This window comes from Pseudonaja textilis, chromosome 2 (assembly GCF_049901715.1).
Source record: "Pseudonaja textilis isolate UNSWEBS1 chromosome 2, rPseTex1.2, whole genome shotgun sequence".
Lineage (NCBI taxonomy): Eukaryota > Metazoa > Chordata > Lepidosauria > Squamata > Elapidae > Pseudonaja > Pseudonaja textilis.
Window position 1 is genome coordinate 200,493,740 of NC_141991.1, and position 11,971 is coordinate 200,505,710.

Genomic DNA, 11,971 nt, shown 5'->3' on the forward strand with positions numbered 1-11,971 from the left:
GTTCTCTAGCAGGGTGCACTTTAGCCCCCTTCCTAACAAACTTCCTTCTTCCCACATTTTGCAGGACTAAACGCCTGAGTCGGTCTTGTGCTGGCCTACCGTTGTGGTCTTGGATTTGAAAGGAAGACCATTAAGTTGGCCACACCTGTCGCTCCGTCTTCTCAATAGAGTCGCCCCGTCGTGGGTGCAATCGAGACTGGGGGAATATAACTGGGAAGGTGCGAGCTTTCCCGACGCTCCTCTGAGTCTGGCTTTCGGGGTCTATTTTTAAAAACGTTACATCCATTTATAGCTCAGGCAAACAAATTCGCAAGCCTTTAATCCCGCTCATCGGATTCCGTGAGCCCGACGTCCATTTTCTTTCTCCCGCCTACGTTGTCTGCCCTCCAGGCGTCAGGGCTTTTATTTTCTCAGGGCGGTTCTGGGCAGAGATCGGATGCGAGGAGCCGTCTCGCTGACTTCAGCCCGCGCCTCGAGTCGCCTCCCAAGGGCGCTTTTGCGAGGGGAAGAGCATCGGAAAAGAGGACGGCGCCCATTTTTCCCGCCGTCGGGGAAAAGTTGTCCGGTAGATGTTCTGCGAGGGTCGGCGCAAGCAGTTCAAGGGCCGCCCGTCCTGCAGTTGACTCCTTCCCTTCCTACGTAGCTACTCAAAGCACCTGTAGCCCGTATCCTCCGGGGGGCCGTTCGCTCGCCCGCCCGCCCGCCCGCCCGCTTTCAGCATGGTGGATTTGTTCAGCGGGCGGATCCTCGTGAACCTGGAGGGCGGCTTCGTGGACCCCGAGCAAGCTTTGGAGAACAAAATCGTTGGCTTGTACTTTTCGGCCTCCTGGTGCTCCCTCTGCAGAGACTTCACACCCACGCTATGCGATTTCTACAGCGAATTGGTGGATGTCGTCACTCATCCGGCCCCTTTCCAGATCGTCTTCATCTCGTCCGACCGCAGCCGGGAAGAAATGACGAGCTTTATGTACAAGATGCACCCGGGCTGGCTGGCCTTGCCCTTCCACGATCCACTTAAACAGTGAGTAGGGTGCTAGAAGTTGTTATAGTGGGGTGCAGTCAGTCGTTTGCTAGAGTTAAACAGGCAACTTTTCGGTCAGCTCCTCCGGTTTGGCGCCCTTCAGATGGCTCGGTTTACAAGTCCCATAATTTAAATGTTTTGACAGGGAGTTGTGGGGTTTGTAATCCAGTCCATTCGAAAGGCGCAAGAAAAGTACTGGTAGCCCTCGTCTTACGATAGTTCTTTTGGTGGCCGTTCAAAGTTACAACAGCATTGAGTAAAAGTGATTTATGACCATTTTTCATACTTCTGGGCCTTAGCGGCATTCTCATAGTTGAGAATGTTGATCCAAATTCAGATGCTCAGCAACTAATTTATGAGGGATACAGCATCCCTGGATGTGATTACCTTTTATGACCTTCGGACAAGCAAAGTCATTAGGGAAGCCAGGTTTACTGAACAATCTTGTTACTGTGATGGTGCAGTGATTCACTTAAGAACTGTGTCAAGAAAGGTTGTAAAATGGGGTCAAACTCAGTTAACAAATGTTGCTTAACAACAGAAAATTTGGGCTCAATTGTAGTCTTAGTTGAGGACTACCTTTACTTCAGTTAAAACCACATGAGATGCAAATGAAGGGACTATGGGGAGCTGTGGCCAAAGTGCTTTAAATCAGGGGTCTCCAACTTTGGCAATTTTAAGCCTTGGCAGACTTCAACTCCCAGAATTCCCCAGCAGCAAGAAGCAATGGGTGGAAACAAATCCAGGAGAGAAACAACTTAGAACTAAGAAGAAATTTCCTGATAGTTAGAACAATTAATCAGTGGAACAACTTGCCTCCAGGAGTTGTGAGTGCTCCAACACTGGAAGTTTTTAAGAAGAGATTGGATAACCATTTGCTTGAAGTGGTGTAGGGTTTCCTGCCTAGGCAGGGGGTTGGACTAGAAGACCTTCAAGGTCCTTTCCAACTATTCTATTCCATTCCATTCCAAATGGCTGTTCCAAAGTTGCTTTTTCCAAAAAGCAACCGGACGTTCTTGTTTATTTTTCCCTTTGAGAACGTTTCACTTCTCATCCAAGATGCTTCTTCATTTCAGAACTGTGTCTTCAGAATTGAAGAAGCTTCTTGAATATGAAGAGAAAAGTTTTCAAATTAAAAAAAAACTAAACTAAGAGAGTTCAGATGCATTTTCGAAAAAGCACAACCATGACCTGGATGATTGAGAATCTCCATTGATTTTGAACGGCTGTTTTAACAAGTTCTGATCTAGTGTTTATTCATCATTCCAATTCTTCTTGTATCCCTTCTAGTCATGTACTACTTCCTTACTCTTCCTAAGCCTACAGCTCTTCAAAGTTTTCTAACAAAAAAAGGACCCCATATCAGGGTATGATTCTGTGTCTACTGGAATAGCATTCAGAAGTAAATGAGTCTGTTGTGGTGCACTCATTTTATCATTTTTTTAAATGCCTGCTTCTATACATGCATGTGTGATATTGGCTCCCTATAGTACGTATCAGTGCTGAAGAGAAAGAATAAAATATGTGGCCATTAGCCAGAATTTAGTTATCTGCTCTTCAGATTCAGCTCTTCTGTTGGAAGAAAATAATAGGGAGAAAAATTAAAAATTGGCACTGAAGAAAGAACCCAGGATGCCCCAGGCGCTTGAACCAATAATCATCCAATACTTTCAGGCAATCATATAACTCTCATTTAGTCAAGTCATTAACATTAGCCCAAAGATTTTACACTGCTATGTGGAGAGCTATTTTGTTGGTAGGTACGACAGAGAACTTGCAATCAGAAAGATTAATTTTACCCTTGTGCAAAATCTTATCAGAGGTAATAGCTCCTTTTAGCCTCCAGATTTTCCTACAGTGTGGGATACATTTTGAAGCTTCACAGCATGGAGAGCAAACCCAAAGTGCCTTTATTTGGTTCACTGTTCATTTGCCAATAAATGGGCATTGTAAACAACAGCAGGGAATACTGTATTCTCTGGGGGAGGGGGGGATAATTCCCCATTTTTTTGCAGTGGGCATCATTCTTCATGGGATCACATTTACCAGATTAATAGTTCTCATCACTTTATAATAGTACTCTGATATTTATTTTGGTTGCTTTTAAATGTAGCACCCAGGCTTTCCTTTTCCCCACTAGTATGGATATAGTAAAATGAAGGTTGCCTGAGAAATGATAAGCCTAAAAATAGAGAACAATCGACTATCTCAGGAGTGGGCAATTAATTTCTGTCGGGGGCCACATGGAAAATCAGATCTGCGTTCAAGGGCCGAACCAATTTTATAAAAGGCCATTATAAAGGGCCCATTATAAAATGCAGCAAATTATATATAAGAATATTATTCTTATATATAATTTGCTGCATTATAATGGGCCCTTTATAATATATATATATATTATATATATAATATATATATAATATATATATATATATATATATATATATATATATATATATATATATATATATATATATATATATATATATATATATATTTTATATATAAGAAAAAGTAACACCGCGGCTGCTCCTGCTACTACTTTCCACGCTTTCCAAATGCGAGTCCCGGGAGAGAACAAACAGCAAACCGCGCTCAAGGGCATCCAAGCCCACCTAAAGCTAGGCCGCTGCTGGTGGAACCTTGCCCTGCCTTGGTGCCCCGTTTCCCGGCTCAGCGGTCCTGCTCGGGCGGCACTTTAAATGCCCTCCTAGCGTACGCGCCCGATGAGCCACTCAGCACGACGGTGGCACCCAGCACCCGAGCAACTTCCCAGCAACGTGCGGCTTGCTTTTTCCTCTTGGGCACTCACACCTGGCCCTGAGCCGCGTGGCGGAGGGGAAGCCCGGAGCGCCGCCGGGTCACCTCCTCCAAGCAGGCCGCCCACCCGCCGGGCTTCCCCTCTGCCACGCGGCTTGGGGCCAGGCGCGAGCGCCCGTGAGGAAAAAGGAAGCCGCAAGTTGCTGGGAAGTTGCTCAGGTTTCCGGGGCTTCTAGGCTTAAACTTTGCACAGGGAAAGTTTGCAGGCGGGAGCGTCTTCCCGCCGAGGAGCAGGAAGGGTTCCGCCGGGTGGGTGGGCTGCTTGGAGGAGGCGACCTGGCGGCACTCTGGGTTTCCCCTCCGCCGCGCGGCTCGGGACCAGGCGCGAGCGCCCTCAAGGAAAAAGGAAGCCGCAAGTTGCTGGGAAGTTGCTCGGGTGCTGGGAGCAGGCTTTTAAAGTGCCGCCCGAGCAGGACCACCGAGCCGGGAAACGGGGCACCAAGGCAGGGCAAGGCTCCACCAGCAGCGGCCTAGCTTTAGATGGCTCCAAGCAGCCCGCCCACCCGCCGGGTGGAACCCTTCCCGCTCCTTGGCAGGAAGACTCTCCTGCCTGCAAACTTTGCCTTTGCAAAGTTTAAGCCTGGAAGCCCCGGAAAAAAAAGGGGGATTGGCGGGGGACTCACCTTCGGAGAGGTCGCACTCGAAGGTGATTTCGAACTCTCAGCTGAGGCCTTTGCAAAGTTCTTTTCTTTCCTACCCCGAGAGCGCTCCGCACTGTTTTGCAGCTTTGGGGGCCACACGACGCAGGGCAATACACCACGCCCAGCGATTTTTTTTCAGGGGCGGGCCAGATTGGACAGACCAACGGGCTGGATGTGGCCCGCGGGCCGTAGTTTGCCCACCCCTGGACTATATGATGAATTTGGCTGATGGCTTCTTTAAATCCAGAACCAAGCGTCATTCTGATTTGTAAAGTAATTTTCCTATAGAACTCATCAATTTGAAGGCCATGTGTTGGCAATGGTAAGGTAGGACTAAGCCAGAAGTCATTCAGGTGCAATCTTCCTTTTCTCTTTGTTTTTCTCTGTTCTGCCTTTTCCCCCTGCACATCTCATCACTGCATAACAAGTTGTTTGCAGAAAGACAGATTTTGAGGTTTTTTTTTACATACAACAAAACATTTCTTCATATTGTTCACATTTCCATCATAAATTCAAAGTGCCTTTATAAATTCTCGATTGCCAGGTGTGAAAAATCAGGACTACACATTAAGTTTAAGATGATTCATTGTTCATGCCTATACACAAGAATCTGGTCCACTAATGGTCAGCACTAACTTGGCACTAGATAAGAGTTTAAAGAAATTCAAGAGGGGTTGGTTTGCGGGAATATAATCAGCTGGTATCTTTAAGTGGTGCAAATGGTTCTAAAGATTGCTTTTCCTGGATGTGCTCTTTCTGGAGAGCTTAAATGACCTCTGCTAAAGGGTTTCACTTTATGAGCTGATAGTTATCATTGCATTTTAACTATTTTCATTCCTCAAGGTGCTCTGGCACCCTGCCTGATTTGTAACTCTAGCTTGCAGGTATTTTTAATCTAATGATTGTTATTTAGGGCAGCTTTTTAAAGCAAAGAAACTTTTTGTATTTTTATACAGGTAATCCTTGACTTAAAACAGTTCATTTAATGATCATTCAAAGTTACAATGGTACTGCAAAAATGATTTATGACTGTTTTTCATATTTACAACCGTTGCAGCATCCCCACAGTCACGAGAAGCCAGATGAGGAGAAGCACCCCTCGACATGGGTGACATCGAGTTGGCCATGCCCACCAAGTCACATACTCACCAAGCCACACCCACCAACTAAGCCAGGGGTGGGCAATTAATTTCTGTCGGGGCCACATGGAAAATCAGATCTGCGTTTGAGGGCCGAACCAATTTTATAAAAGGCCATTATAAAGGGCCCATTATAAAATGCAGCAAATTATACATAAGAATATTTATTCTTAATATTCTTATATATAATTTGCTGCATTTTATAAAGGGCCCTTTATAATATATAAATATTATATATATAATATATACATATAATATATATATATTATATATAAGAAAAAGTAACACCGCGGCTGCTCCTGCTACTACTTTCCACGCTTTCCAAACTTGAGTCCCGGGAGAAAACAAACAGCAAACCGCGCTCAGGGGCATCCAAGCCCACCTAAAGCTAGGCCGCTGCTGGTGGAGCCTTGCCCTGCCTTGGTGCCCCGTTTCCCGGCTCAGCGGTCCTGCTCGGGCGGCACTTTAAAAGCCCTCCTCCTAGCATACGCGCCCGATGAGTCACTCACCACGACGGTGGCTCCCAGCACCCGCGCAACTTCCCAGCAACTTGCGGCTTGCTTTTTCCTCTCGGGCACTCGTGCCTGGCCCCGAGCCGCGTGGCGGAGGGGAAGCCCGGAGCGCCACCGGGTCACCTCCAAGCAGACCACCCGCCCGCCGGGCTTCCCCTCTGCTGCGCGGCTTGGGGCCAGGCGCAAGTGCCCGCAAGGAAAAAGGAAGCCGCAAGTTGCTGGGAAGTTGCTCAGGTTTCCGGGGCTTCCAGGCTTAAACTTTGCACAGGCAAAGTTTGCAGGTGGGAGCGTCTTCCCGCCAAGGAGCAGGAAGGGTTCCGCCCGGCGGGCGGGCGGGCTGCTTGGAGGAGGCGACCCGGCGGCACTCTGGGTTTTCCCTCCGCCGCGCGGCTCGGGACCAGGCGCGAGCGCCCTCAAGGAAAAAGGAAGCTGCAAGTTGCTGGGAAGTTGCTCGGGTGCTGGGAGCAGGCTTTTAAAGTGCTGCCCGAGCAGGACCACCGAGCCAGGAAACGGGGCACCAAGGCAGGGCAAGGCTCCACCAGCAGCGGCCTAGCTTTAGATGGCTCCAAGCAGCCCGCCCACCCGCCGGGTGGAACCCTTCCCGCTCCTCGGCAGGAAGACTCTCCCGCCTGCAAACTTTGCCTTTGCAAAGTTTAAGCGTGGAAACCCCGGAAAAAAAAGGGGGATTGGCGGGGACTCACCTTCGGAGAGGTCGCACTCGAAGGTGATTTCGAACTCCCAGCTGAGTCCTTTGCAAAGTTCTTCTTTTCTTTCCTACCCCGAGAGCGCTCCGCAGTATTTTGCAGTTTTGGGGCCACGCGACGCAGGGCAATACACCACGCCCAGCGATTTTTTTTCAGGGGCGGGCCGGATGTGGCCCACGGGCCGTAGTTTGCCCACCCCTGAACTAAGCCATGCCCACAGAACCAGTTGTTAAAAAATTTGAATCCCACCCCTGTCGTCACCCGATTTGGTCGCGGACAGACGCGTTCACAATTCCACTGTAATTGTACATAGGAAAATCATTGACAAGTATATCCTTCTGTTATCAAAACTTCTCTTGATTTTATTTTATATTCTCCTTGAGAAAATTCTATTACATGACAATAATTTAACCATTTATGTTTACTTATCATTTCTTATCTATAAAGTACTTCTTGTGTTGTGACTCACAAAGTGTTTATGGGCATGAGCTAGATTTATATTTATTACACACTCTAAAAATGGTCTACTTGACACAATGATTTTTGAAATGTTACATTAACCTTTATTGTTTGTTATTCAGTTGTTAAGTCATGTCCTACTCTTCATGACCCCATGGACTAAGTGGGATGTCAGGATCTCTTGTCATACACTGTTTCCTGCTTTTTAATTTGCTGTCTAGGTTTGCCATAGCTCTCCTCCCAAGAAGCAAGTGTCTTTTAATTTCATGGCTACAGTTGCCAGTGATTTGGAATGCAAGTAAATAAAATCTGTCAGTGCTTCCATTTCTTCCCTTTCTATTTGCCAGAAGTGATGGCACCGGATACCATAATATTAGGATTTTTTTTTTAAGTTAAGACATTAACCTTAGCTTTGTCATACTATAGATATCCATGCCGCCCAAAGCTCAAATTGTGTCCTAACTCCAAGAGCTTTATACTACTTATACCCACTCTTTATCCAAGTTAAAGAGTAGACAGCAAAATATAATTTCAAATCCGGTAGACCCAATCCTCCTTTTTCCTTTGCATCTTCAAATACATTATACCTAATGAAATACCTTGTATGGTGTTTCCCTGCCATACAAATTTAGATATATCCTGGCATTTTTAAAGCGTACATCAGTTGTTAAAACAGGTATTGTCTGAAATAAAAATAACTTTCTAGGTGAAACTTTCATTTTAAGTCACAGAAATTCTCCCCAACAATGACAATTGTACTTTATCCCATGTTAATATGCCTTTTTAAACTTCCATTCCATGTCTAAAAATAACATCCAATTCTCATTTGTCATAATAATATCAAACAATTTTACTTTTTTCTTAATTTTAAAGTTTGTTTTATTAACAGAAGAGGAGACAATGGGTAACCTTGTCTTTTCCCTTTTTAAAAAACTTGGCTATTTATGCTATTTGTGAAATATAAATTTATTTCCCCTTATAACATTTTCTCCAAAATTCTCTAAACAAAAAAGTTCAGTTTGTCAAAAGCCTTCACTGTATCTAAAAAAAATCAGTGCAGCTTGTTTTTCATTATGTTGTTCTAAATATTCTAAAATATCCAATACACTTCTAACATTATCTTTTAATTGTCATTTAGGTAAAAACCTCCTTGATCCTCATAAATTTTTTTTTATAAAATTATGTTCAGTCTTTTGGCTAAATATTTTATAAACAATTTATAATCATTATTCAGTAACAATATTGGTCTGTAGTATCTTGCTAAAGTCAAATCTTGTCCTCCTTTAGATATTAATAGTCATTAGCCCCTTTCCCAGTCTCTGCCATCTTTCCTCCTTGTAAAATAGAGTTCATCATGTTTTGAAGAAGCTGCAAAGGTTTATTCTCAAAACATACTGTAATACAAACTTGACAATCCATCTGATCCAGGCACCTTTCTTGATGTATTTTTAAGCTTTTCTTACTGTTGTGTTATGGTCCGTTCATAATTTGTCTTTGTTCTTCTGTAATCCTCAATTGACTTTTTTAAAAAGATATTCATCTATTTTCTCCGATGGAATAGCATGGCTTCTATGAAGAGCTGGTACTTTAATGTTGGTTCAGTAAAGTTCTGCCCAGTAAAGGACATGTACTTAAATTTTAGCTTATAAAAGAACCTCAGGCAGAACTATGTGTTAAGTTACTGCATAGCAAATTAAGCGCTAGTTAAACAGAAGCTTTTTGTAAAGATTCAGGAAAGCAGCAACCTAGATCAGATAAACAGAAGTTTGCCAGCAGATGCTAAACCACAGATAAGAATCAACCACGGTAATTGCTAAAAAACTACAGAAGCCCTAGACCGTATAGAGGGGGCATTAGGTTGATGAAGGGATGTGGTCGGTAAACAGTTCTAAGAAATATTGCAAGTGGGCCCATTACTGAGAAATAGTTGACATTTAGCTTATAGCTATAGGCAGAATCTGGGCACGGGTGAGATCAGTACGCCCAGGAAATGATAAATGACCAATGAGTGTGACTATAACCTTGTGTTTCTTTGTGCGAAAAGAAAAAAAGCTAAACCATAAACCTGACTCTTGGGCTCCTCTTCCTTTTTGCTGAAGTTTACTGAAACAGTCAGCAGAGGGGGCCCCTTTGCTTCTGCACTTAAATAAAGCAGAATTCCACTTACCTTGATTCTGTATGAATAATTGGATCATCAGGTTGATTAAAAATGCTTTTTTTATAGCCGCATCATCCATTAATACATTTCCTTTTTGTAATTTCAATATCTTTTTTATTTTTGTAATTTATAAGCTAACTTATCTTGCAGGTCTTCATGGCAATCATGGGCTTTTAGATGTTTTCTCTTATAGCTCAGAAATATTCTTGTCTCCTTGCATATATTAACATGATTAAGGCTACTTGAGGAACTGTCACACCCCACTCAGATTGGCCCTTCCCACTTTTGCCAGCAGAAGAGGCATGTTGTGGGTGGAGCCAGCTTCATTATTCCCGGTGGCGGGGTCCAGAAGGAGGGCCTTCTCTGCTGTTGCTCGTGTCCTCTGGAACGTCATGGGAGTTTGGTCCCAACACTCCTATCTTTTCCTAAGGGCCTCAAGACCTGGCTTTGCCAGTTGGCTTGGGACCCCAATGGTGGAACAGCACAATGGAGAGGGTTGATTAACAGCTGATCAAATCTCCTTCCACCCTACCCTACCATGTGTCATTAGATTTGAATGCATGGTTTTAATTCATTTATGTTTTAATATACTGTATAAATATATTTTTGATTATAAACCATCCAGAGGTGTCCTGTGATAAGATGGGCAGCCAGTAACTTTTATAAATTAATTAATTAAAATCTCCTTGCAGAATTTCAGTAATATTTCAGGCTGGAGACTGAGAAGGTTATTCTCACTTTTTTTCTTTTCCGGGAAGTATTTATGGTAAGTTTGAAAGTACAGTTGCAAATATTTAATCTTTTCAGATTTAATTTCTTTACTGACAGTGGGACATTGAATTAAGATAATTTTATGCTAGAATTGCCTCCAAACTGGTTAGATATGCTGAATAGAACCAATAGTTCACTGCAAATAAACAGCTGTAAACTTTAGTTAACAATGGAGTAGTTATTCACAGATCTACCACACAGTATTTCATGTAACGAATTTGCATTGGGCAGAGTCAATATAATTTTTTCTTCAATTTAAATACAAAATTCATTGTCTCAAGTATGCACAGGAAAATCCTGGCAAGTCTGAAACATTCTGCTTTGTACTGATAAAATTAAAAAATGAATCATTTGTGTACAACCTTTCAAGACGTATTTGGAGAAACAAAGGTAGAATTTTTGAAGAAACTAACATCTTCCTAATCATTAAGAACTCAGGTGGCTTGATTATGGTTTCAAAATCAGTTATAGACAAATGTCACAGTTACAAATGGAGACAGCCCTGGTTGTTCATTTATTTATATGCACATAGCAATGCCAATTTTTCCCTCTCTTTTATTTTTACAGTGAATTGAAGAAGAAATACAACATAACAGCCATTCCCAAACTTGTGATTGTTAAACAAACTGGAGAAGTCATTACTGATAAAGGGAGAAAGCAGATTCGTGAGAGAGGGCTCAACTGTTTCCAAAACTGGCTTGAGGGGGCTGATATCTTTCAGAATTTTTGTGCCTGAACCAAAATAGTATTTTCAGGCTTAAACAAAATAGTATCTTTGCTATCTGCAATTAGACTTAGAGGAGAAATTACATTCTCCTTTTTTAATGTTGACTTGCTTAATTTTGAATCCTACATGGCTGGAATAATTAGTCATATATGAGTTTTCATAGTTTATATTGTTGCTATTTATATTTTTATTACATAGAAGAGACAAAAGTAGTCTTAATATTATTGAATTGATAAATTTGATTGATAATTGGTTATCAAATTGATAATTTAATTACATTGCTAATTTATTTAATATGTCTATATTTAGCTCTTTAAAAGAGTGCTATCTTAAATCTATGCAAGCACATTATCTTTGCAAAGACAAAAAGTTTATAAAGAAAATATAATTCTCAAAAAATGCAGTCTTTTTGCATGTAGATTTAAAATATATATACTGGTATAATAAAAAAAATAGTTTTAATAAATTTATAATTTAACTGTCTTTGCTTTTTGTGCAACAAACAATTGAAAACTTTTTGTCTAATGTTGTTACTTGCTAAAGCTTAATGTTTGGGGTACAACTGCTCTGGATCATAAAATCAGCTGCATTGTTCTACTTGCAAGATTTTCATTCCTTTTATCAACTGGGATTGAAGGCTCTTCACCAAACTGTCTATATCAGCGTTTCTCAACATTGGCCACTTGAAAATGTATGGATATCAGGTTCCAGAATTTCTCAGCCTGCCTGAGAAACAGTGTTTTATATTTAATGGATTGGTTTATCTCTTCAAGGCTGAGTGATCTTTGACCAGATTGAGGAAGGCTGCACTGATGTATTATTGATGAGATTCAAGTAAACGGTAGCTTTTAGGTAACCTTGATTAATGTGGAAAAGTTGGATTTGCTTGCTTTTCACTTGTAGTTGGGATGGTCTGGGACAACGATAGGTTACAAGGTAAGGGTATCACGACAAAGTGCAAATTTAGCCCTTTTTTTTTCATCTGTAGAAGTTAGAAAAAAAGCTAGAAACATATAGAA

The 11,971-nt window shown here is 42.3% G+C and overlaps 1 protein-coding gene across 1 annotated transcript; it reads left to right on the forward strand.

The window, feature by feature from the left end:
- Nucleotides 1–438: 438 nt before the first annotated feature.
- On the forward strand, nucleotides 439–11,410 carry NXNL2 (nucleoredoxin like 2). The gene is made up of 2 exons (XM_087926848.1): nucleotides 439–1,021; nucleotides 10,793–11,410. The coding sequence occupies exons 1-2, from the start codon at nucleotides 720–722 to the stop codon at nucleotides 10,959–10,961; spliced, it is 471 nt and encodes a 156-aa protein (XP_087782974.1). The 5' UTR covers nucleotides 439–719; the 3' UTR covers nucleotides 10,962–11,410.
- Nucleotides 11,411–11,971: the final 561 nt, after the last annotated feature.